The sequence below is a fragment of the Hypanus sabinus genome, chromosome 4 (assembly GCF_030144855.1).
Source record: "Hypanus sabinus isolate sHypSab1 chromosome 4, sHypSab1.hap1, whole genome shotgun sequence".
NCBI classification, from domain to species: Eukaryota; Metazoa; Chordata; class Chondrichthyes; order Myliobatiformes; family Dasyatidae; genus Hypanus; species Hypanus sabinus.
The window spans coordinates 147,902,593-147,930,135 of NC_082709.1; the positions used below are offsets into that span (position 1 = coordinate 147,902,593).

A 27,543-nucleotide genomic window follows, 5' to 3' on the forward strand; every position below is an offset into this window, starting at 1 on the left:
AAGAAGGAATATGTTGTGTTGGCCTTCCCTTACTGGGAGATTTGAGTTCAAGAGCTGTAAGGTAATGTTGCGGGTCTATAAAACTCCGGTTAGACCATACTTGGAGTACTGTGTTCTGTTCTGGTCACCTCATTAGAGGAAGGATGTGGAAGCTTGAGAGACGGTGCAGAGGAGACTTACCAGGATACCGGCATGAATAGAGAGCATGTCTTATGAGGAAAGACAGAGCGATCTAGGACTTTTCTCTTTGGAGCGGAGGAGGATGAGAAGTGACTTGACGGAGGTGTACAAGGTGATAAGAAGTATAGATACAGTGGACAGCCAGTGACTTTTTCCCAGGGCAGAAATGGCTTATATGAGGGTGCACAACTTTAAAATTATAGGGGAGGGCTGTTTATAGAGGTAAGTCTGTTACTCGGAGAGTGGTAGGTGCTTAGGATGTGCTGCCAGAGATGGTGTTAGAGGTAGAAACAGTAGAAATGTTTAATGTCCTACATAGCCACATGGCTGAGACTAAAACAGGGGGTGATGTGGGAGGGAGGGGGTTCAGTTGATTTTAGAGCAGGTTAAAAGTTCAGCACAACACGGTGGACTGAAAGGCTCAGACCGTGCTGTACTGTTCTACGTTCTTTGTTTGTATGCACATTGAATACACTTTTTGCAATGCATTTGGAGGATATGCTGCTGACATAGCATGCCCACAACCTATTAACCCTAACCCATGTATCTTTGGGATGTGGGAGGAAACTGGAGCCCCCAGAGGAAACCATGCACCCACAAGGATAAGGTTCAAACTCCTTACAGGCAGAGGTTACTGGTGCTATAAAGCCTATGCTAACCACTACACTACCATGCCACCCTTCTCCATTATTATTGGGTGAGGACTTTCTCCATTTCTAGGTTGCAAATGTCTTCCCCTGATGCCCAAACAGCAATTAGATATAGCCTGTGGAAGCCAGTGCAACATCGTGCTGAATTAATCATGCTTTCAAAGGTAAGATAGACAATGGATTTTTCATCTTGTACTTATCATTTCAGAGGACCTGTTTGGGGCCCAGCATATAAGTACAATTATGAAGTAAACACTGCAGTACTTCTTTAGAAGTTTGCGAAGATTCAGTATGGCATCTAAAACTTCGACGAACTTCTGTAGCTGCATGGTGGAGAGTATATTGACCAGTTGCATCACGGCCTGGTATGGAAACACCAATGCCCTTGAATGGCAAATCCTACAAAAAGAAGTGGATACAGCCCTCCAGTCCATTAAGCACTTCAATACGGAGTGCTGTTGCAAGAAAGCTACATCCGTCACCAAAGAACCCCACTACCCAGGCCATGCTCTCTTCTTGTTGCTGCCATCAGTTCTTACAGAAACATCTGCATGATGCTAAGCTAGGGCACATCATCAGTGAAGTTACCTGGGGTCGTCAGGTGTTTCGGGTCTTTCAGCATCATACACCCTTGCCCGGACGACCTGACCGGGGTCGATCAGACCCCGGCTTGTGCCCTAGCAGCAACCCACGGATCTGCCCTCTTTATCCAGAGCTATCTTGACGCTTTCTCTGCTGCGTCTGTGGTGGGAGAAATGGCTCTCCTTCTTCTCTCTCCAAATGATTCCAAGTGCAGTGTATACTTTGCAGAGTGACTGACCTGGAGGGTGCCCACGACACCCGACCTCCACGGGCCAACACTTTGCTCTCCTGCCTCTTTGGCAGTTGTTCTTCAGATCTTCATACTTGGCTCTTTTCTGTTCATAGGCCTCCTCCACGCATTCTTCCCACGGCACGGTAAGCTCAAGCATAAGAACGTTCTTCAATGGGCCACAAAGTGGTCTCTGTGATGTGGGGAGGAAACTGCAGCTGTTTTCCCAGGTCTGCTTTTAGCTTCCAGTCCTGCGCAGTGAAGAGCAACTCCATTGCTTTCTGGTGTTCTGTTGGTCTTTCCCCCTCCCTGACAAAGCAGATGGTATTCTTGACTGACTTGTTTTCCGCAGATGTTAAGGGTGCTGCAGATTGTCTCAGCAATTGTCCAGAGGACCTGGTCATGCCACCTTCGATAATGGCCATCGGCAAGAGCTCTGGGGCAGCAGCTCAGAATACGCTCTAGTGTACCGGTCTTCTCACAGAGGGGGCAAGCTGGCCATCGGCAAGAGCTCTGGGGCTCTGGGGCAAGGCCCCAGCCATTCAGATTTGATGGGCCAGGAAGGACGTCATAAACAGCCTGGATAAGGAACTTGATGCGGTGTGGATCCACCTTCCAGAGATCATTCCACGTGATCTTACGCTCAATCACCTGCTCCCTTTTAGTCCAGGCTCCTTGCTGTTTCATTGCCACTGCTCTGCTGGTCCTCTCCTCCTCCCCAGCTGCTCTTCCTTCATTCTGGACCAGTTCTCGTCACTCTTTCCCTTGTAATTAGTCAAAATGGGGGACTTCAAGGCTTCACTGTTGTCATTATCTGCAATCTCCTCTCCACACCACCTTTGGCCACTGTTTCCAACACTAGATCTATGTCCCCATCAAATCTTTGCCACTCTGCTGCCTGGCTGGCTTTGGGCCACCTGATCCACACGGTCTGAGATGTGACGTTGGTGCTTCCTGACCCTGCTCCTCCTCTGTCTCACCAGGTTGGGAATCTGCGCATTGTGGTGCTCTCTGTTGCTCTTTACCTTGACCAGTGGATTTTCAAGCCTCTCTGGTTCTTACAAATTTTGCCACAGATGCAAAGTACAGGAGCTTCAGGACCCTCACCACCAGATTCAGGAACAATCATTACTCCTCAACCATTGAACTTTTGAACCAGTGGGGATAACTTCACTCAACATCGCTTGCCCCATCACTGAACTGTTCCCACAACCAATGGACTTACTTTCAAGGGCTCTTCATCTCATGTCTTCAACATTTATTGTTTTTTTTTGTATTTGCACAGTTTGTTGTCTTTGGTTGTTTGCCCATCCTGTTAGGAACAGTCTTTCATAAATTCTCATATTTTTTGGATTTACTGAGTATGCTGGCATGAAAACAAATCTCAGGGCTATATATGGTGATATACATTTATGTACTTTGATAGTAAATTTAGTTTGAACTTAAAACTTCAAAAACACTGAATATCTGATTTCTAAAGGACAATTTGTTTGAATAACTATTTCAAGAATGCATGAAGAAAATATATTTCAGTGAATTTGATCTGCCTGTTGCCACTAACTTGCAGAGCATTTAGATTTCATCTGGAAGAACTAGAATTTTTCTTGTAGTTTGGTTTGTGGCAATTTCAATCTGATTTTCTATGCATGCATAGGTTAACCTTTTGGAAGATTATTGTTGGGGGAATAGTATTTCTCTTAAAAAGACCTGTCTGCGAAAAAACTACACATGACAATGAATAAATAAGGATCAAAATATAGTACAGTCTGCAAACAAAGCTGAAGCCTGGCCTTGGCAATGAAGTATAATGAGTTGATCTTAATTGCCTTGATATAATTGCCTTGATCTTGGCAATGAAGTATAATGAGTTTTATGGATAGTCAATCAAAGAGGAAGGCTAAATTAAATATATTTTAATAAAAGAGGCACAGAAGTTTAGAAAGTAAATTCCAGAGCTGAGGGATTTTATACATAGTAGTATGGACCAGTCATGATGTATTGATGAAGATCAGTGATGTGGAGCATTTTCCCCATTTTTAGCACTGGTACTGGAACAGGTTGATACCACACAGTCTGTTATATCATCTGGAACCAGCGTGCTGAAGAAACTGGCTTGATCTGTTCTTTGTTGTTCAGGTTCTTTGTTTGCAAAAGGAGCCAGGCACCACTTCATTATCAATTTCACCAATATGCAGACCCCTTTGAGCATGATGTATGTAGATTAACTGTCTAACTGTGCTGCCTGCCATTAGTGCCATAAATGGAAATGTCCCCCCTCCTGATAATGAAAATTATTGTTTGCAATCAAGTCCCAGGAATTTCACTGCCACACTTCCAATAAGTTGCTAGTTTTTGATTCTCACAGCTTTGTACCTACTGAATGTCAAAGGCAGACCAAGCACAGAGGAGTTGATTTTATATTCTAAGAAAATAGTTTTGAATGGGTTCTATTTGGAAGCAAGACAGCAATACAGACTGGTATAAGCAGCATACCCCAATAAAGGAAAACTTTCCTATTGCACTTAGTGAAAAGGTAATCTAGTTTTGTCAACTAATCAGAATCTAAACAGATCAAAGCAAAAGACAATGGATAAAGTTCCATTTGGTGAATTACATCAATACAATAAATAGATTTGAATTTGGTCTAAAGGAAGAGATTAGGGTGTGCTCAAGCAGATAAAAACAATGTTGGCATCCTCAATATTCATGAACATTTATCAGGCTAACAATGAAGTCTCGATTGAGCAATACAACCTGAAGTGTTTTACTTCCTTTTTGTTTCCAGTTGGTTTTCTCACTCCACATGGTGTGTAATACGATTGCCAGAGATATCTGCCAGGTGATTTTTTTCCCAGTCGGAAACTATGCCCTCATTTAGTGGGCTGCCAGGAACTGCAAAAGGGATGCATGCGATACTCCTCCCTTAAAATGCCCTCCATTCTATTCGTAGTTGTCATTTCCTCTAATTAGTAAGACTGAGAAACAAAACTTGCCAATATGCCTTAAGCACAGATGGATGAATGCTTGCCACATCATCTGATATCCATGAATACTAGTCTTCAATAGTCTGAAATACAACAAGCAAATTAATCTCCTCTACGAATATGGATTCTGAATTATATTTAGGATAGTGTAATATCAGACTTCACTTTGTATTTAAGTTTAATTTTAAAAATTATATACAACTCTTTAACATGGTAAAACATCCAAAGATGCTTCAATGCACGTTATTCAGGCAGAGATTGGCAACAAGTCACACAGGGCATTGGGACAGGTATTCAAAAGCACAGGTTAAATAAGTAAATCTTAAGGAACGACATAAAAATGGTTGAGAAGTAGGAATGTTTAGGAATAGGATCCCAGAGCTTGGCACCTGGGAGTTAAAGGTACAGCACAATATAGCTCACACATGTGTACGATTGTGGAACTGGATTAGAGCTTGGAACGTGAGTAAATAAATAACAAGGAACAATTAATGAATAAAGTGTCTTTAATAAGTAATTTTCACAAAACTAAATGTTTTAATTAACAAATGTAGAACTACATTAAGGGATAATATAGTAATTTGATGTAAGTTAGGAATTTGGCAGAATTCCTGTTTTATGTTCCACCCAATATTATTTGTCACTGATGTCTGTGAAGAACAAGAATTGGACAAGGTGCAAAAATAGCATTGTGCCAGATCACATCAATTTATCAGGTGGGCAGCTTAGATTAAAATTAAGCCTGTTGCTTCATTGTGTGTATTGTAGTTCAACACACAAGAGCAACTTTGTAGACTTTGAATGTGTGCCTGGAACTTCCAGCCTGCAGGTAATGTTATTGGTGTACAATATTGTTAACCAATAGCATGGTGAATCAGTGTGGGGAGGAATTGTCCTATATCAGTTTGCTATTTTATATGTAAGGGGCAGAAGAGGCCCATGTCTCTCTGCATGTGTGCATATGCTCATCAGATGTTTGACACTGAACCAGAACATTCACAGCATTGGTTTCATTCCTGATCTCAAGACTAGCTTCATTATCTGTTCCATAACTCGGATCATGTGTTTCCACCTTCGTCACATGGCCCAACACCACCCATGACAACAACCCTGCTATTTTTGCACCTTTCCAAAATATACTTCTCAATATGATCCCCAGTGCATAGGGAAGAGGGAGGGGGAGGGGCCTATTGAATACTCCCACTGGAGTGATTGCTCTCCTCATGCTTCTGACTGACTCAGTACAGCATCCCTCCATGACGTTCTCGCTTTCTGCAGCTGTGATACTTCCCCTGATTGACAGTGCCACTCTCCCATCCCTGTCCCTTTTGAAACTTCTAAATGCTGGACCATTCCTGGCCCACCTAAGTGAAGCTACTGAATCTTTAGAATTGACTATCTCCAGGCATTTTGCCATCCATTAGTCCATCATTCAAGATCCTGATGTCCATGTCCTAACTTTCACAAACTATTATTTACTGTTGTAGTCACTGACGTAAATTGGCTTCCAGATAAACAACACTAATTTTAAAATTCTCAGTTTCCTTCACGGACTTGCCATCCCTTATCGCTACTGAGTTCAACTCCGATTTTCCTGCGTACAGTTTTCAGAAATCCTGATGGCCCAGCATCTGGCCCTCTTGTTCATCTGGAGTATGGTCCATGGTCCAAAATGTGAACAAGAGTATGTCTAGAGCTGAGGAACTGAAGTTCTGCTTGGGCCAGACCAGCTGAGGTCTTATAGTACTTGTATATGCCCTGGTCTCTTTAAATTCACAAAGTCTACATCGGAAAATTAATTGAACAACTATGTAATGTATGTTTTATGAAAAAACAACACACATTCAACTATTAACATCCAATAGTATGGAAACTATGCTAGTCTGCCACTACCTGAGATGCAGTGGTACTGAATTATCAGATTTTTACTGTAGTTTCCTTAGCTCTCTCCATACTCACAGTTGCGGCCACCCATTCATTCTGAAAGTTACTTTTACTATTGATGCCTGTGCCTTTGGCAGCTAACATCCTAAGATTCAGCAATTTTCTCCCTAACCATCTCTGCCAGTCCAACTTGTTCTCTTCCTTAAGTCTTCCTCTTCTATTTTGTTCAGCTGTGAGCATTTCCTGTATTAAACTGTGTTTGGTGGGACCATCGAGAGGTGCCACAGGATGTTTAACTGCAGTAAAACTATGGAGTCATGACTCAGGAGAATAGGCCTTTTGGCCTACACTGTCCTTGCTGACTATCTATAATACCCCATTTTCTAGTATTTGCCCCTATCCCTCTTTGCTACTGAGTATCAGGTACTCCTTTAAGTAATTTTTCAAACTTTGTGAGTACTTACTTCCACACTCACTTGGGCAGTGTCCCAGATTGCAACAACCCTCGAGGCTGCTATAAAAATACAAGTTATTGGCAGAATGTAACTAATGGAAATGGACTGGTGAAGTATTTTGCTACTCCCCGTTTACCAAACATCAAATTTAAGTAGAAATCAATGCTACACAAACAGTCCACTGACTTATCTGACAAAGCCAATATAAAAGTGAACCACACAGACAGCTGGTTGCAGAAACAATGACCAGTCCAAGTTAAATTTACTTGGGGAGAGTTTATTTTAAACATGGTCTTTCTTGTAGAAGACAACATTGGTTTGATTCCTGCCAGCATGAAAGTGCAAATGGCAGGGCACAAGCGTTTTGAGTTTCTCCGCTCTCATCCGGCCTCCTCTCCTCCCTACTTGTCACATTATCTGCTAGTACTGGCTGCTAGGCAATGGCGTTCCAGATAGCCACAGAGCCAAAGTAACAAGGCCTGTGCAACTCCAGCTCGGTACGAGTCTGTAGCCGCAGGAGAGGTGGTGCAAAGCAGAAAGGAAGTTTGCTGATGGTGTGAAAAGAAAAGTTGCTTTTCGGACTCGGACCCTGAATTGCGTTGGTAGATTAGTGCTGACTGTGTTTGCCACGGATGCACTGAAAATCTGAATCCGCTTAAAGATGATTGTTAAAGTTAGGCCTGGAACTCAGAGCTGACATTTGATACTGGCACATGATGATCAGTGACTGGGTTACTGACACAACGATAGCTACAGATTTGGAGAATGACAATTGAGTCAAATAACAACACCTGGAGCCCACCCTCATCCCAGTGCCACCACAATTCCCTTCACCCATATTTACATTTAATGCTCTGCTTATGAAGGCATACCTCAGCATTGACAGCGATGTTTTAAATTGCTTGAAGATGTCAGAATATTTGAGTTCAAGGTCATGAGGCACTTTTAGGTACTTTTATCATTTCAGAGAGATGATACAAGCTGGAATACTGAGCTCCTCGTGTCCAAACCATTAAATTCCTTGTTGGCCTTTTCTACTCTTAAAACACTAATTTTATAAACTTCAATCTGCACAAGAAGTCTACTGCACTGAGTTAATTTGCAAAAGGATTCCACACAGCTCCCTGAAACTCTGTTCCCCTGTTGGAATTGTTTTTATTGTGCAAAAGTCTAATGATCATATCAGGAGATCTGAATATACAGAGTCCTTGAGAGCTGGAGTTTCTGGTCAAGATGGCACTGAGATGTAGTGTCTGTCAATATTGTGGCTCAGACTTACAGCAGTTATTTTTAGGTTCATAAGGATGGTTTGGGGGACAACGTGGGGAGTTAGATGTCAGGTTTGGGGTTAGGTGCAGGGATGAGGGAGAGAGTAAAGAGATCAGGGACAGAACCAGTGTTTGGAGTCTGGGTCAGAGCATTTTGAGGTCAAAGTTCAGCGATCCCAGTGGTCGAGTTGGCAGGCACTGAGGAGACCAATGGTCCCCAGGTCAGCGAGTCCTCAGTTGGAGGTCCTTACCGGTGGTAGTCATGGGGCCATCAAGCACTCCCTCCCCGAGGTTAGTGAGTTCCCAGGTCAGAGGTCATGCAAATCCAGGAATCAAGTCCCGAAATTCAAACCTGTGATGGCCAAGTCCTGGGATCGAGGTCAGAAGGTCAAAAACGGGATCGAGGCACAAAGGTCAAAGTCCTGTGATCCTGGAAGTCGGATTGGCAGGCGTTGAGGACAGAGGCAAGTCCCTGGTCACTGGAACACAAGGGCATTACAATGTCTGGTGACCCCGCATTGGAGATTGGGGGTCAATACCCAGTGGTCAACAAAGTCCAGAGGGCAAAACTGAATAACAAAGTCTAGAGCGTGGTGAGTCCAAAGGTCAAAGGCCAAAGTTGGTGTGTCAGGAGGTCAGATGCCTAATGTTTGCCAATCTGTGAGTCCATGCCAGGGACTGGAGGTCGGAGGCCTGATGTCTGTGAGACTCAGAGTCCAGGGCATAGACAGGAGGCCTGGAGACAGCCTATCCTGGGATGGGAGTCATGTCTGTGTGTGAGTGAGTGGGTGGGAAATGTTGCTTGTTTTGATGTTGTTGTCTTGTTTGATTTTGTTGTTGTTGTTCTTGTTGATGCCTGTGGTATTCTGCTGGACAATGTGGGCATGCTCTGTTGGAGCCAGAATGCGTGACGACATCTGGGTGTGTTGGTTGTTAATGCAATAGACGCATTTAGTTGTGAGATTTAATGCGCATGTAATATGTAAACCTGAATCTGAATCTTATTGAATTTGAAATTCAATGCAAATAAATGCATAAACCTGGTATATTCCATAAAAATTGTGTTGCTGCCTCCATCAGAAACTGAACGCAATCACTTCTGCTGCTCCTCATGGTCCTGGCAAGTTATTTATATGATATTAAGCTCCTTTCCATTCACACTTCTTGGGATAAGCAGGTCACCCACTCCATTCTCTTCTGGCTCAAGTGTAGGTACTTTCTATGATAGAGAGGAAATCCACGTAGCAGCAAAGATCAAGTCTATCACCTGTGTGTTTTGCTCTGCTTTGGCCATGGCATGAGCTGTGGACATGCACTATCTGACCTGAAAGCTCTGCCTTATGGTTTCCTGCAAAACCTGAGACATATGGAGCATTTGGTTCAATGATACACCCATTGTATTTACCTTGCTGACTAGAATAAGACACAGTATAATTGATATGAATAGCAGTTACTGTAATGCCTTACAGTGTCAGCTGTAAGGTTAGAGTTTAATTCACGATGCTGGCTGTAAGCAGTTTGTATGTTTTCCCCATGACCGCATGGGTTTCTTCTGATTTCTTCCCACATTTCAAAAAGATGTACGGCTTAGGGTTAGCAAGTCATGGGCATGCTATGTTGGTTCCAGAAGCATGCGACAATTGTGGCTGGCCCAGCTCATCCTCAGACTGTGCTGGTCTTTGATGCAACTGGCACGTTTCACCATAGGTTTAGATATTTCAATGTGCATGTGACAAACGAAGCTGATCTTTGAATGAAGGAATGTTTTGTGCTCTGGTTTTACTAAAATACTTGCTGAAATTCCAAAGTCGTGATACAATGATAAAACATGTTTTTTTTTAAAAAAAGACAGGAGTAGAAATCTCGGCAGATTCAATGAGGACCGGACGCCTCCCAGGTGGAAATATCACTTATATCATTACTTCACCATGAATTTATTCCAGCTCAAAGGTGTGAAATAGCAGGCGGCCACCCGAGGATTAGCCAGGCGTGGGTGTTGGACCGGCAGAGAAGGCCAAATCTTGAGGCAGTGCAAGGAGAACGGTGTAATTCAAGGAGTGGGAGTAATGAGTTCTAAATTGCCTCTAATTTGATCAAAATAGGCTGAAAATGGAAGCAGTCTAGATGAAGTGGCTGTGACAGATACAATAATAACATTTAATAGACACCTGAACAGGTACATGTGTAGGAAAGATTTAGACGCATGTGGACCAAATGTGGGCAAGTAAGGTGAGTTTAGATGGCTGTCATGGTTGGAATGGATGAGTTGGGCAAAAGGGCCTGTTGATGCACTGCATGACTCTGACTCTACAATGAATTATACCTAACCTGTGCTTGAGCTCTCTAATTTAGCACGCAAACAAGTTCAAATCACACCAACAGCATTTTGATTCAGAATTGTTGCCTAAAACAGAGATTTCACCAGCTGAGCCTTGTTAACACACCTCCCAATTAGTGTCTTTTATTTTAGAAATCTTTCACCAACTAACCCCCTATAAGTCATTGCATTTAAGATTATGAATCCAACTTCATAAGTGAACACGCCATCCTGAAAGGAGCTTGTGGATTATCTGCTTGCCCAGCCTCCAGTATAATGAGGAACCTGAGAGGTTATTTACGGTCTTGTTGAGGCCAAATCACAGCTTGAAGTCGAACTGTTGCGGCCCATTTAGTGGGAGCCTAGTTACTGCAGGAACGGCTCCATACAATGTGGGGAAGGAAAATGTGAAGAAACTCTCATCAACTTCCTTTGGAATATGAAAGGGTTGGAACATATTCCTCTAACTCAAAATGGAGCCAAAAAGCAGCCAGAAAGGAGCTGTACTTCAACACTATATATTTTCAGCATCAAGTTGACAATACTGTAGGTGAACTTCAGATTTTTAAAAGGCCAGGAGGAAAGAAAATGAGGTTGTTTTGGGAGGGTTAACTCTGGAAGAGATCTGATATTGCTGCTTTTATTGACGCACAATGGTGGATTCAATAGACTACAGAAGTCGTGTTACGTTCCATCTTGTGTCTGGATGGATGGAATGAAAACTGGGGTACAGGGGATAAACCTGGCGGCTCATTTAGAGTCATGCGGATCTGAAAAACGCCAACTGTCTCAGAGTCTCTCTGGTTTTATATCAGTGTTTTTTCTTGTGTGGACTTTTACTTCTTGAAAATAACCTGTTTACTCAGCGGCTTTGATTTTGCAAATGAAAGGTCTGCAGCTTTAATTTTCCACACGCAATCAGCAAACAGCAGCCGGCTACTTTCTTTGTGCGTCTGGCACTTCTGCAGTTGAGGAGCACAGGCCTGGGAGGAAGGCTGGGCCTCTCTGGCAGTGTTATGCAGAGTCAGCGTGAGGTGCTTTGCCAGCTCAAGTATAGCACAGGTTAAATGAAGGGTAAAAACCTCCTGCTTTGTACTACTTGACAAATCAGGTTCAGCCAGAAAAGTACAACTTCAGGTCAGGAACCAATGTTTCCAGCCCCTAGAACTGCTGTCTTATTTACGTCAATCATCAGTTACATTCCTAACACAGAGGTAAGCATTGACAAAGAAGTATGCGGCTCATGTGACTGATATGCTGTATAACCAGTTCCATCCAAGATTAGAGGAGACGAACAAAATACTTCTTCATTCTTTTCTGTCTGAATTGTTTAGAAATGGCTTTGACAATTTCTTTTCACCCTGTGTCCAGAGTGACAGTATGAAAAGCATGGGTGTGAGGAATAAATGTGACTGCTCATTCACAGAGCAAGCATCGGCGCAAGTGGCTGGACGTCTGTCTTGAGTTTCTGTAGCGACACACACAGAATGCTGGAGAAACCCAGCAGGTCAGGCAACGTCGATGGAGAGGAATAAAGAGCCAACGATTCAGGCCAGACCCTTCATCGGGACTGGAAGAAGCCAGAATAGTGAGTTGCTGTTGGTCTGTAGCAGCTGATATGCTCACTCTAAATCTTTGGAAATTCTTGATTGAACCAGTCAACGCTGTTGCTACAAGCATTTACGTCATTATCGTCAAAAAATGCAGTTGCGATCCCAGTATCATTTTCATCTCTATTATATAGTTACTGCTAACTCCTCTCTCTACCGTAAATACGAACTACAGCAGCTGGGTAATTGCAGTGATCTCCATTAAAAAGCTTGTTTCAATTCCACTCAGCTTGTGGAAAACTGGAGTCAGAAGAGATTTAATTCTTTAAAAGAATGGAATGTTGATCTCTCTCCATCCTCCCACATCACTCATAATGACAATATACAGTATAAGTTAAAGATATTTGGGAAGATTTTTATCTTGATAAGTTCTGCAAAACTTTGCAGTCAGTCGCAATAATGCTTTTAAATCCCACACCTTACAATTGAACCAAAGCATTAATCTAGATCAAAGAGAAACTCAAATTAACAGAAACAGTAATTTCATGTTCAGAGCCCAGCGAAATTTGGGCTTGAAGAGCCAAGTGCTGTGATTCCTGCAGCCCTAAGAGTCAAAAGGAGAAATGGAAAAAGATGGCATTTGCTCTTTTGGTCCTTTAGCGGTTAATGGGTACCTTCCACCTCCCAATCTTTACATCTGGTAGAGTGGACACAAACTCAGTGAATGTATTCTGTGACCCTCCAAAACATCACTAGGAGCCCCTCAAAGTAAGTTCAAAGTTCAAAGTAAAATTTATTCTTCAGAGTGCATGTCACCACATGCAATCCCGAGATTCTTTTTCTGCGGGTATACTTAGCAAACGTCTTCTTTCTAAAGGAGTTGTCTCCCGCAAGTGATGCTCATGCAGGTCAGATAGCATCTACTGACGTTAGATTCCGAAAGGAAAAACAAAAGATTATTTAAATATGCTTTTTTTGTCTGTAAATGTGCATCTTCCACAAATCTGAACTCTCCAAAATTAGGCTTGTATCCTAACTTGGACCAATCCTGTTTGTTAATGACCCCTGGACTTCTCGTTTTACAAGGTCTTCCGGTCTGACCAGTTCATGTTATATTTTCAGTAGTGTTTCATCTTGTCTCTCCTTATTCTTTAATCTCCTTTAGCCATGCAGCTCTGAGGTATCAACTAACAGTTTTTTTTTGCCAGTCTTGTTTTCCTGCTAGGCCATGACATTCTCCATCCCACCATTAGCAGCCAGATGTTAAGCTGTCCAGGTTCACCATGCACACTCATTTCCCCCCCACCCCCCAACACCCCATCCCAGGATATTTCCACATCATCAATGTGGTGGCCTTTTAATCTTGTTGTGTTCTCATGAGTCTTGACTGATGACAGCTTCCAGTGGATTTAATTACTTAGATCAGAGCCAGGAGATATTTTCTGCTTGGTTGAGCAGCATATTCCAGTCAGGAATGGATAACATCATGACAAAAGAGTCCAAATGATGCAGTCTGTTTTTACCTGAGCTGGGAGGAGCAGCTGCACTTGGTTTCTTGGCTTTCTTTGAGGTCTATTGGCTCTTCAAGCTGCTGTGGAGTTGAATGACAAAATGCAGTGTCTTGTAAAAGTATTTGGCCCACAACCCTTTGTTCACATAAATGAGTATTACAACCAGGATTTTGATCAATTTAACTGAGAATTTTTATTTACGTATCACAATGTTCCCTTTTCCCCCCACAGTAGAGCTGAAAGAAACAGCTGTAAATCATGAAAACTAAAAATTCATGATTCATGAAGTATCAGTAAGTACTCATTCCACTTTGATTAGTCTCTCTCTCTCTTTCTCTCAGCTATTACAGACAGTTGTCTTTTTGGATAAGTCTCTATTAACTTTGCACAGCATGATGGATCAAGATTTGTCCATTCCTCCTTGCAAAATTGCTCAAGCTGTGCCAGGTTAGTTGGGGAGTGGCGATGGACTGCAACCTTGAATTCTTGGCAGAAATGTTCCTTCAGGTTAAGATCAGGACTCTGCCTGGACCACTCAAGGACATCAATTTTCTTCATATGAAGCCTCTGCATGATTGTTCTGGCAGTATGCTTTGGGTTGCTGTCCTGCTGAAAGATGAACCACCTCCCAAGCATAAGCTTTTTGGCAGAGGTTGGTAGGTTTTTGTCCAGGATCTCTCTGTATTTATCAGCGTTCATCTGCCTGTCAACACTGACCAGATTTCCAGTCCCTGGTGATGGAAAGATAGCATGATGCTACCTCCAGCATACATCACAGTAGGGATGATGTTATCTGGCTGCTATGTAGTACTGTATTAGGTTTACACCACATGTACTGCTTAGTACTGAGGTCAAAAAGTTCCACTTCAGTTTCACCCAGACACAAGACTTTCTTCTACATCAAACCCAGAGTTTGATGGCTCTGGACCTCTACTCACTGGAATTTAGAAGAATGAAGGTGACCTCATAGAAACCTATCGAATGTTGAAAGGTCACCAAGGAGAATCTGTGGAATTTATTGCCACAAGTGGCTGTGAAAACCAAGTCATTGGGTATACTTAAGGCGTAGGTTGATAGATTATTGATTAGTCAGTACGTGAAGTGATACGGGCAGAAAGCAGGAGACGGAATATGGATCAGCCGTGATGAAATGGTGGAGCAGACTTGATGGGCCAAATGACCTAATTCTGCTCCTATACCTTATGGTTCTATCTTTACAGTGTCTCCTAAGTTACGCTTTTCAAAGTCTTCACTAGCAGGGATATGCTTTTGCTTTTACCCAGGACTTCTTCCTTGCCACCTCCATAAATCCCTTTTTTGTGCAAAGGTTTAGAGATTATGGAGCCATGAACTTCATCTCCAGTTCCAGCCACTGACCTGCAGCTCACTCAGAGTAACTGTTGGCAATACATACCCTCTCTTACAAATGCCATTCTTCTCCGGTGACTAAGTTTAGAGGGGCAGCCTGACTTAGGTTTCATATTTTTTTCCACATTTTCAAGATTGACTGCACTAGGTTCAAGTATATTCAGTGCCTTTGAGATGGTCTTGTACCCTTCCCCAGATTTGTGCTTCTCTATTAACATTCCTTCTGTCTTCCTTTTGGTTTGCTCTTCTGTTAAAAATTTACTGTACTGGTGGACCTTATGGAGAGAATGGGAGGACATGTCTTCTCATTTTTACAGGTACAGAAGCCTGAAGGCACACACTCACTGATTCAGGACCTGCTTCCTCCCCTCTGTCATCTGAATGGACATTGAACCCATGAGTACCGATTCCTAAATGGACATTGGACCCTTGAATACTAGCTCATTTTTAATTATTTCTGGTTTTTCACTCTTATTTTTAAGTTAACTAGTTATAGTTAACATATGTACTTACTGTAATTTATTTATTTTTTCTTTATTTATCATGGATAGCAAATTTCACGACCAATGTCGGTGATATTAAACCCGATACTGATTCTGATTCTTATTAAGAATTCATTGAAGTTAGGTGATCCTCCAGTTTTGTACATTAACAAATCGGGTGAGTTGTTGAGGTTATATACAGTACTGCACCTGGGGGAACTAATTACAAAGTGGATGAATACTTTCTCAACCTCACAATTTTGGTTTTTAATTTTTAGTAAATTGTTAACCGGTTTTGGATTTTTTAATTTGGTCAATGTTTTGTAGATTGGCTCAAAATCCTACTTCAATATATTTTACATTTCAAAAATGAGAGAATAAAATGTGAAAATAGTTGTGGGGGCAGAATACTTTCTCAATGTACTGTACATTTGGGTTCTGAATCACACCCTGACTTTCAAATTTCAGCTGTTGCCCTCGAAGGTTAAGTAGAATGGGCCTGATTAAATAGCAGTGGGGTCACAGCAAACCTTTTAGCCACAGACACTGTTCTCATCAGTGAAGAGGGGATAAAACCTGGAATAATTTATTCTAGGAGAAGCGAATGATCAAACTGTATAGTTGGCACTTGAATGTGATGTGTATTTGTGCATTGATTCGCCTGAGTGAGAATTTCTCCGGCTACTGTGACTGTCCATGTTTCCCAAGCTCAGTACAAGGGTTGACGGAGAGTAATGTGACAGGTTGGGTTCCTCCCAGTGCAGTGGCTCCAAACAATTGCACACAACCTCCAGAATGTCAGCAGCACTTACTTTCACTGAAGCACACCGACATGAAATAATTTAAAAAGAAAATTGCCAATTACCGTGCTAAAGGAAAAATTCTGTCACTGCCACCCAGGTAATCATTTCTCTTTCACCAATTTATTTTCCTTTCAGATTTTTCCTTTAACTCTCTGCTGTTTGCAGGTACACTGCTGCTGGTTTTTCTCCGATTTTGGACAACAGTCCAGTAATCTGACCCTTTGGCACTGAGTCTTGAAAGACATTTGAAAGTACGTGGAGATAGATAGAAGGGGTTTGGTGGGAAATAGACTATACCCTATTCTGGCAAATGGGAGTTAGTTCATTGAGACCATGGTCAGCAAGGGTGAGATGGGCTGAAGGGCCTATTTCTATGCTGTATTGCTCTACAAGTTGCTTTATCATTATGGCAGCACAGCAGGGCTATTTCTCACTCCCATCCAGTTCATGGTGAATGTCTCCTGGCTTCTGAACTCTCTCATTTTTAAATGTGCCTCCTTCACTTTATTCCACTCCACCCCTTGCTCCCTACCCCTACCCAATAAAAGTTGCATTTGAACCTTTAATTCATGAAAAGATTATAAGTTTCTTGAGAAACTGTCCAGTTGCAAACCTCTCCTCTTTCCATTGAGTTATCTTTCTCAGCTCCCACTCGAAGACCCAAATCTCTCCCATCTACCAGCCCTGGCAACAGTGATTCTGTCACGAAGAAAAGAATTTCGGTTCCAGGCTACCCTCTACTGGCCAAAGAGAGGTACTGAATTAGCTGTCTGGACACTTTTTGCTTCCTACTCGTGCTCACTCACTCCCTCGTTCTTCCCTTGCCCTCTTCGGGCTCCTTGTTTTTGAAAGGAGCTAACCAATTCAGCAGAAGGCTTCGAAAACCACATCTCAGTGGGAATGTATGTGGAGAGGTCATTTAGTATTGTTCTATCCTGAATCAACATATCTTAGTGTTAGGACTGAAGGAAGGCTTCTTTACACACCAGAGAAGAGCAAGCTTGATCAATGATGTTGTTTCTGCTGATTTTAGTGCATTGAAACAGTTGATTACACGTTTCATTTAAATAGGGCCTGCAGCCCATTAGATCACTGAGACTACCGTCTTGTCTTTCTATTACAGTATCACGATTTTCCTGAAATACTTTAAAGATTTAGCTTTATTCATCACATGTACATTGAAACATTGAATCATACAGCGAAATGCATCGTTTGTGTCAAATCAAATCAGCGAGGGTTGTGATGGGCAGCCTGCAGGTGTTACCATGCTCCCGTAGCAGGCCCACAACTTACTAACCCCAGTTGTAGGCCTTTGGACTGTGGGAGGAAACCCAAGCAGTCAAACTCCTCACAGGCAGTGGCGGGAGTTGAATTCGGATCGGTGATCGCTGGCGCTGTGAAGCAACGCACTAACCGCTAAGCTATCATGCCACTTGGAGTACTTTCAGCTTGGCCAGTCTCCCAGGTAGGACACTCTAATTTTTGTGTAAAGATTCCTTCAGGCAGTCTCTCCCACATTTGTCCCTCTATTGCCAAACATGAATCCTCAAAGGCCACTGACCTGGTGAGCTTAAAGCATTTCTTATCCTTTGTTCTGGCATGTGCAATCACCTGTTTTCATTTCTCCTACTTGTTCTTAGCAGGTGATGGTGCTATGGCATTGTTTGTGAAGCCCACACTTGACCATCCACTAGTTTGGAGCGTTCTGGGAAAACTGAGCTGACGATGAAGAAGGATTGGTGACAAGTCAAAGCGATGTGTGGTTTGGATATTTCTACAATTGACTTCTTTTCTGGTAGTCTAGATATAATATAAAATGCAAAAAGGAAAGAAGTCCTTGCAGGTGAGTTGAAACTTCAGTTACTTTACGATTTGATACGATCATTGTTCATTTGCCTCTGGCTTCAATTCCTCTTCTGTGCCAGTTTCCCACTGCCTTTCAACAATGTATTTCAACTATCTCCACTAATCTATTTTCCACAACCCTTCAGGGAAAAGAATTCCAGAGACTCCCTACTCTGAGAAGTAATTCCTACACAGCCCAGACATAAATGACTACTCCCTTTTCTAGTAACCATATCAACCTCATTTGAGATTCCTCCACTGGAGGAAATACCCAACATCTATCATCAGCACTTTGTGTAATATCACTCCTTAATCTTCTAAACTCCCAAAAATGCTGATCTAACTTTTTAGCTTTTCCTGTAAGAACGCCCTCATGAAAGGAATTTGCCCACTGCAATGCCTCAGGTGTCAGTGTATCTGTTCTTAATCAAGGGGACCAAAACCAGATTCTGTATTCCAGGCGCGGCTTTGTTAACGTTCTGCATTTTTAAACACTGTGCACTTTAGAATATAGGTGGATGTGCCAGCTGATTCTCAAAGATTAAATATTAGCTTTCTTTGTCATGTATACATTGAAACATACAGTAAAATGCTTCGCTTGTGCCTGGGCTGTGCTGGGGGCAGCCCGCAAGTGATGCCACACTTCCTGCGCCAGCATTGCATGCCCACAACATTGAGTTCATCCTGTACACTTTTGGCAGGAAATGTATAAGTGTATTTGATGGAACCCCCCCCCCCCCCCCTTACTGAGCTTGCACACTACAGGCATGATCCACTGGCAAAAGAAGGAATGGAAATTTGCATCATTCACCACTTAAGACCATAAGACACAAGAGCAGAATTAGGCCATTTGGTCCATCGAGTCTGCTCCGCCATTCAATAATGGCTGATCCTTCTTTCCTCTCCTCAACCCCAGTTCCCAGCCTTCTCCACATAACCTTTGATGCCCAATTGAGAACCTATCAATTTCTGCTTTAAGTACACCGAACGACCTTGCCTCCACAGCTGCCTGTGTTAATAACTTCCACAAATTCGCCACCTTCTATATAAAGAAATTTCTCTGCATCACTCTTTTAAATCGATGCCCCTCTATCCTGAGCCTGTGCCCTCTAATCCTAGACGCTCCCACCATGGGAAACGTCCTTTCCGCATCTAATCTGTCTAGACCTTTCAACATTCAAAAGATTTCAATTTGATCCCCTCTCATCCTTCTAAATTCCAGTGAGTACAGACCCAGAGTCATCAAACGTTCCTCGTATAATAACCCTGTCATTCCTGGAATCAACCTTGTGAACCTCCTCTGGACCCTCTCCAATGCCAGCACATCTTTTCTTGGATGAGGAGCCCAAAATTGTTCACAATACGCAAGATGAGGCCTCTCCAGTGCCTTATAAAGCCTCAACATCACACCCCTATTCTAATATTCTAGACCTCTTGAATGTTAACATTACATTTATCTTCCGCACCTCTGACTCCATCTGCAAGCTAACCTTTAGGGTGTACTGCACACTTTACACGGATGCTTCATACGGACTCAGCATAGATGCTTTCAGGGCTTATTGACACCAGGAATAGTTTTGCTATTGTACACCAGTGGCTACTTTGCTTGATTTAGTTCCTATAATTCTCAACAGTAAATTGGAAAGCCAAAGCCCAGCTGTGGCTTAACCCCCGTACTGCACTGCTGCACGCTTGTAAACGGCCAGCTCCTGCCTCTGGGAAGATCAGCTCTTCAAACCTGGAGAAAAACAAAACAGGGAGAGGCTTTCGATTTATACTTAGGATGTTTAGAAATATAGTATCTAGGTGCATGATGCCGAGATGGATACTAAGCCAGAGAAAGCGTTTGAACATTGAACTTCAAACCAAAATGTGGCTTTTGAAAAAATTGAATGCAGATGAAGAAATTTGCTAATATCAGGCTGCTGACTCAACAATCCAGTGCTGTGCCAGCAGGGAGTGTTAAGGATATACCCATAATCTCCTATCCTGTCAGAACCCATTGTACAACCAGGCTTCCTTGGCTCAGCTCCTGTGAGCGACACTTCATGTTGTGACTTGCTGTCTGTTGAATCACAATTCTCCCTTTTGGGCGAAAATCATCGACTGGAATTGGTTTATTACCGTTTCATATACCGAGACAGAGTGAAACCCTCGCCTTTCATACTGTTCACACAGATCAAATCATTACACAGTGATTGAGGTAGAAGCATGTAGAACAATAATAAATACAAATAAAAATGCAATAATCAACATCAACTGTTTGTAGCACAAGCTTAAGGAAATGACCAAGGTTCTGAAGCCATAGGCATTAATTTTCACCCAGATGCAGCTGAATGCTGCAATATTGAATAGAGGGTGAGCTGTGGTGACCTCAATGGCCCTTTTTAAAATGTATTATTCCACACCAATGCAAAGACAAGTATAGTGGTGAAGGGGAAGAAAATGAGATTACAGCAGATAGCTGCAGCTCATACAGCCTTTGGCTATGGGTTTCCTTCATTCTATATTGTAAGTAATCAAATATTAACACAGAGCAATGTTCATCATAGATACTGCTGCGAAATGAATTTGTAAAACGATAAGATGGGAGCTGAAACAACTGATCTAATGGGATTGGAATATTACCCAGTCTTGTGTCTCGCAGTACAGCTGTCAGCTGCTCAGGCTTCAGCACTCATCAAGTAGCTAATCATTTTTATTTTACACCTTTGATAAACTCAGAGACCCATTGACAGCGGAGGTGTAGATTTTGACAGACTGATATGAAATTAAACATTTAACTTGCATAATCAGGCCTGTCAGAATGATTTTGTTGGAGCAGTGTTGACGCTTGGCAAGTGGCCAGCTGCTTCTCAGACTGGCAGCCACTGCCTCTTGGAGTATAACATGCAAAAATCGGGTCCAATCATGCCAGTAACGAATGCGATTTCTTCACCTGTTCATCTTGCAGGTGTCCAGATAGTCGCCCAGAACCACCGGTGTCTTTAAGAAATGGTGCGAGTGGTGGGCCAAGGAAGGCTTGGTTATCAATCACTAAGCTGGTGATGGCATCATAGGGGTGACTTTTTGCTGAGGCAAACGTCATAAACCATTGAAGCAGGCCCTCAGACCATGCTGGTTTTCTTTCATCTAGTTCCATCTACCAGGTACCCGCATCACATCCCTCCCAACCCTTCCCATCAATCTACCTACTCAAACTTCAAACAACAATTGTATAGAATAAGGGATTATATAAAATATAAGGTTAAGGTCAAAATACAGATATGGAATAAAGCACATAAATACTAGCATGTATTTACAATACAAAAGGCTTTATAAAGAGTGATTTGAAGCGTTTGCAATGCAGTGACAGGGGTAATAGATAGAGGGGGCAGGGAGGGGTCTAACTAGAATGGTTGATCAGATTAACTGCCTGGGAGAAGAAGTGTTTAAGATGGCACCAGCAAACGTTACGAAAGGCAACATCCTCACGACAGTTCAAAGCAATTCCTTTCACTTTTTTTTACAGCTTACATCACACTTAATCAATGCAGATTGTAGATTTGGACTCTAATTCAGGTTTATGATGATGTGCTCTAGTCTCTCGTTCTCGTTCTGGTCACTTCATTTTTGTTACTACTTGAAATGATCACTGAGCTGAGCTGATGCCTTTTGATTTTATTTTCCATATTCTGTGTTACATAGAAACATAGAAAACCTACAACACAATACAGGCCCTTCGGCCCATGATGCTGTGCCAAACATGTACTTTCATTAGAAATTGCCTAGGGTTGCCCATAGCCCTCTATTTTTCTAAGCTCCATGTACCTATCCAGGAATCTCTTAAAAGACCCTTCTGTATCTGCCTCCACCACTGTTGCTGGCAGCCCACACTCACCACTCTCTGCATAAAAAACTTGCCCCTGTCAAATCCTCCGTACCTGCTTCCAAACACCTTAAATCTGTGCCCTCTCGTGTTTCACTCTTCTTTGCTGCCGTTTGCTTGATTTTTTTTTGCTTGCTTTGGGGAGAGGGGTCGATGCTTGATGTTTCTCTACGAACAGGTTGGTTCCATGGTTCTTCTTTGTTTCGTGACTGTCTGTGGGGAAGACGAATTTCAGGGTTGTGTACTGCATACATACTCTGATAATAAAAGTACTTCGAATATTTTGAAGTTTTTTGTTTTGATAGCCCTATAGGGCTTTCCCAACAGGAGCTTTTGAAAAAGGCAAGTTTGCAGAGTGTGAAGTATCTGTAATGATTTTTCCTAACTGCTTCTTTGTCGCAGACAAGTCCTGCAGTGATGATAGACTGTAGTCAATGACCTTTTCTGTTGAGCTGACAGTTCACTGTAGTTTTCACATATTCTGAGAGGATGCTGCACCAAACCAGACAGTTATGGCTGATGTGAGGATGCTCTCCAGGATGGCATTGTAGAATTGCTCCACTCTGGGGAAGATCGTATTTTACCAACTGGTGCAAGATGGGCATCCTCTGCAGATCCTTTTTGTTTTAATCCCTCCTCCCTTTCCCTGTAACTCAGGACCTCATTTCCTGGCAACATCCTGGCAAGTTTTCTCTGCACTCTTTCGAGCTTATTGATAACTTTCCTTAGGTAGGTGACCAGATCTACACACAATACTGTAAATTCAGCCACATCAATACTTGTACAACTTCAACATAGCATCTCCAACTCCTGTATCCAATGCCCCGAGTTATGAAAACCATGATCTCCACTATCCAGGGCATGCTGCCTTCTCATTTCAACCATCGTGGATGAGGTACAAGAGCTTGAAGACATGAACTAAACATTTTAGGAACAGCTTCTTCACCACCTCCACCAGATTTCTGAATGGTCTATGAACCAGTGAATGCTTCCTCACGTTTTGCTCTTCTTGTCTGTTTTATATTTCTTATTGCAATGAGTAGCCCTTCAGACTGAAGAGTTTCAGGCTGAAACATTGACTGTACTCTTTTCCGTGGATGCTGCCTGGCCTGTTGAGTCCCTCCAGTATTTTGTGTGTGTTGCTTGGATTTCCAGCACCTGCAGATTTTCTCATTTGAGAGTAGTTTTTTTAATAATGTACTGCACTCTGTGCCGCAAAGCAACACCATTCTCAACAGTATGTCAGTGATAATCAGACTCTAATTCCGACCCCGTCCACCTGTGGTGTATCAGGAATTGGGCTGTAAAGTTCATCTTATTTTAAATTATTATTTCCTAGACGCCAGTCAATGTAACATGAGGTTTCATTTTACAAATGTCTCTCCACCTGCTTCTGTGGTAAATGTGTTTTATCCTTCCATCTCATTGTCTGTAAGAATGGGTGTGATTTTCATGTTATCCAAGTACTCAAACAGAACCCAGTATATTCCTTTATTCCAAAATGCAAATAGTCCAGTATTAGATTATTCGGTCATTACCATATTGTTATTTGTGACAGTTTGCTGCACATAAATTTGTTATCATTTCCTTCCCAAGAAGTGGCAATAAGATGCTAAATTTGTGAAAATTGCTGGAGATTCAACTTCCATAAGTTATTCAGAACAAAGTTTGAGGTTGGGGGGGAATGAACAGTAGATCCTGAGCATCTGCACTGAGCGGCCAGTAGCGGTGGTAGTGGCTCACCCACTCGGACTCTGACAGAGGAAGATTGACCCTACTCCTAATACCCCATGTTAGGTCACCACACCATGGGTAAAACAGAAAGTAGAAATGGTACTTCAGTAAACCATCACAAATGAAGTTTATTGCTGTCAGAGTATGAAAGAATTGCTTCTTAAGGAACAAATTTTAGTAATTTTCACAATGAACTGGGGCTTTATTAGTCAGACTGCATTTGGATTACGATGAGCAGTTTTAAGAAAGGATGAGCTGGTACTGGAGAGGGTCTCTAGAGGAAGTTCACAAGAATGATACCCAGAATTAAAGGGTTAACATATGAGGAATGGAGAATGGCGCTGGGCCTGTACTTGTTGGAGTTTAGAAAAGTGAAGGGGATCTCATTGAAAGCTGTTGAATATTGAAAGGCCTAGACAGAGTGAATGTGGAGAAAATGTTTCTATAGTGGGGGAGTTTACAACCAGAGGGTACAGCCCTGAAATACAAAGATGTCTTTTCATAACAGAGATGGGGAGGATTTTCTTTAGCCGGAAGGTGGTAAATCTATTGAATTCATTGTCACAGACGGCTGTGAAGGCTAAGTTAATGGGTATATTTAAAGCAGAGGTTGAAAGGTTCTTAATTAAAGTACTGTTACGTATCCCGTAACTGGATAATTTACCAGCAAAGATAGAGAGGTCTGTTGAAGTCTGATGTCATTATTTTCAAACATTTTTATTTATAAAGGGGCACAAAAGTAAGGTTAATGCAAACATTCAGATAATGCACATCACCAATACGCAATCTAAATCCCGGATAAAGTCATAATCATCATTAATCTCGGCTGTTGTCTAGGGGATAATATTTTTCTGTCCATTGGAAATCTAAAGAGTCATTCAAAAGTCTTTCGAGGAATTGTTGGGTGTCACGTGTCTTAGAGGAATCGGTGAGAACGAAAAGAAGACTTGCCCGTATCTTTTTGACCACTCCGTTAAAATCAGGGGAGCGTTGTTTCCCTGTTGTTAGTTCGAAATCCTTCTCGGTAGTATCAGCCACCCGCTCCCCAGGCAAAGGAGTTAGGGGCGCACGTGGCGTTGAGTGGCTTCCAGCCACAGGAGCACTGAGCGAGCATCTCCTTCGGGTGCGTTGCTCCGGTACCGCCTCCTGCAGTCCCCTTTTATCTTTACTTGCAGAGTTGTAGCTGTCCATCAAAGTAGGGGGATGCAACCTCCACCCCCACATGGCCCGAGGGTGTTCAGGTTCATGGTAGTTGTCACGTAGCCGGGACTTGCACGTCACACAGGTGCCTCTAAGAACAAATGGTCAAAACCGTTGCATTGTCTCTCACTTCCGAGTCCCGAATTAATAGCGATCTTGCGATTCTCCGGAAGGAGGGGGCTGCTCCCGCTCCTTCGGCCCCTCAGAGCTGTGGTACCTTCATAACACCTCCCCTCTAAAACTGCGTTTTTTTACCAGCAGTTAAAAAAATGGAGTTGTACAGTGCCTTACAGGACTTTTACTCTAACACAATACCCAAGCTTTTTCTCTTCACTGAATACTACCGTTATTCAAGTCAGTATCTAACTAGTTAACGATTACAGTGCCCCTTTCTTTAATATCTTAAAATCGCATACAGTACTAAAGACTTGTAGCATCAGACTTCAATTCAATAATCATCTATTTATGAGTATTTTTTTTTCACAACAAAACTAAGGAGGGATGCCCTTAGCTTAGATGCATTTTCAAAAGTTTATGCGAACACTGATCGTTTCAGTCGTTTTACGTAGCCAGCAAGTCTCCAAAGGGGCTGTCTTTATTATTCACAGGCTTTGGCACAAACCCGTTCAACCTGCCTGGCTGTCTAACAATGGCATCTCCATTAACCGTCGCCTCTTTTTCGGCGAGCCTCCCCGTGGGGAACTTGAGTAATTTTTCGTGGTGAACTCCCGCCAGCTTCGTTCATCGGGGTTATTTTTGCAAAACCATGCCCCAAACTTAGACCCTTTTCACCCACTTCTTCGATCTTACCCAGGTGGCTGGCCCTTTTATCAGTCCCCTTCAGGCTATTGGTGTTTGATTCGAACTCTTCGCTCAAGTAGCCTGTCAAAGGCAGCCTTTTCACACCCCATCCTGGCATAACAATAGAGTGGGAGGCCCGCTATTCCCCGGCTCACTCTGTGAGCGATCTGCCAGGTTTAAGATTTCTTCCTTCGATTTGGAAACTACAGACTTTTCGTTTCCTTCGCTGACAACCCATTCTTAAATTCTGCATTAACTTTGAACACTCCTTCAAGTACAGACGCCGGGGAACTCACACTTTCCCCGGTTACCAAGGTTAACCCTTTTCCCACTGAACCAAGTCTATCTGACCCACAAGGACGGCTGCCCCGTTCCACTGAATCAGATACCTCAGACTTCTTCTGAGCTCCGTTACCAGGTTCAGCACCTCGGGCATCCCAACTCAAACGGGACATTGGCCTCTTCCAGGCTTTCAACACCCGTACCTTTTTCAAATTCTAACTTCCCCCGATCCTCCCAGTTACTCTCTGGGCAGCTCCCACCCGGGGAAGACGCAACCCTGCGAGCTGAAACGACCTCCTCGGCCCTTTCAGCAGACTCCTTCGAGGCAAGTGTATCCTTTCCATCTAGGACTGCCCTCCTCTCATTATCGGGAACACCTTTAGAACTCTCAAGTTCTTCAAACAATTCTGCCAAACCAGACAGATCATCCATGTCCAACTCTGGACCTTTCAACAGCTTTATCTGTTTCTCATCTTTATCTCCTACGTTTAGGACCTTTCTCTTCGCTAAAGGCAGATCTATCTCCTTTCCCTTACGCCCTTTCACTTTACTACTCTTCGTCTTACCACCCTCTAAACCCACATGGCACAGGGTCAGCAAAGACGTCTCGGCCAAATCAAAACTGGCCAGATTTAAACTGCTCTCATTCACAGCTCTCTCTCTCAGCCACTTCCAGCTCTTTTAACTTAAGTTCACGTTCCAACTTTAATTTCTCCACCTCTAACTGAACCGTCCCACTTGATGGTACTTTGTCAGGGAGATCTTCCAATACCTCATCTTCAAACACATTCTTCCCAACATAATACTGAGTTATGGCCCTTCGTACCTCCCGCTTTTTCATGGACTACCTCACTTCTGTGAGGTTCAACCCCTTCGCCAAATATAACAAGTCTGATTTGGTGGCCGCCTCTAGCGCCCCCACCGTCGGGTTTTCCATAAATTCACCCACGTCCATCTTTGCTGGTTTCCCGTCTGGCTACCCGCGTAACCAGATACAAGTTTTTGATTTACAAGCCCGATTCACTGGCCTCCCAATTTGGTGTCAAATCCCGGACGAGAAACCCAAGTTGTTACGTATCCCATAACTGGATAACTTACCAGCAAAGATAGAGAGGTCTGTTGAAGTCTGATGTCACTATTTTCAAACGTTTTTATTTATAAAGGGGCACAAAAGTAAGGTTAATGCAAACATTCAGATAATGCACATCACCAATACGCAATCTAAAGCCCGGATATAGTCATAATCATCATTAATCTCGGCTGTTGTCCAGGGGATAATATTTTTCTGTCCATTGTCAATCTAAAGAGTCATTCAAAAGTCTTTCGAGGAATTGTTGGGTGTCACGTGTCTTAGAGCACTCGGCGAGAACGAAAAGAAGACTTGCCCGTGTCTTTATGACCACTCCGTTAAAATCAGGGGAGCGTTGGTTTCCCCGTTGTTAGTTCGAAGTCCTTCTCGGTAGGATCAGCCACCCGCTCCCCAGGAAAAGGAGTTACGGAGCACACGTGGCGTTGAGTGGCTTCCAGCTATCACGGGAGCACTGAGCGAG

At 42.8% G+C, this 27,543-nt stretch overlaps 1 protein-coding gene and 1 long non-coding RNA gene across 3 annotated transcripts in view; one reads left to right on the forward strand and one right to left on the reverse strand.

The window, feature by feature from the left end:
* The first annotated feature begins 17,970 nt into the window (after positions 1 to 17,970).
* The window catches only part of LOC132393300 (uncharacterized), a 96,709-nt gene continuing 87,136 nt past the window's right edge, over positions 17,971 to 27,543 (forward strand). Inside the window, exons 1-2 of one of the 2 annotated variants that reach the window (XR_009511828.1) lie at positions 17,972 to 18,106; positions 21,062 to 21,257. This is a non-coding gene — a long non-coding RNA (uncharacterized LOC132393300). Of the gene's footprint in view, positions 18,107 to 21,061; positions 21,258 to 27,543 lie in introns of both variants that reach the window. The other variant, XR_009511827.1, reaches the window with a different exon arrangement.
* LOC132393298 (uncharacterized) overlaps positions 18,833 to 27,543 on the reverse strand; it is a 113,426-nt gene continuing 104,715 nt past the window's right edge. The window contains exon 7 of the mRNA XM_059968345.1: positions 18,833 to 19,846. Within this exon, the coding sequence (XP_059824328.1) occupies positions 19,720 to 19,846 (127 nt within the window). The 3' untranslated portion in view covers positions 18,833 to 19,719. The remainder of the gene's footprint in view (positions 19,847 to 27,543) is intronic.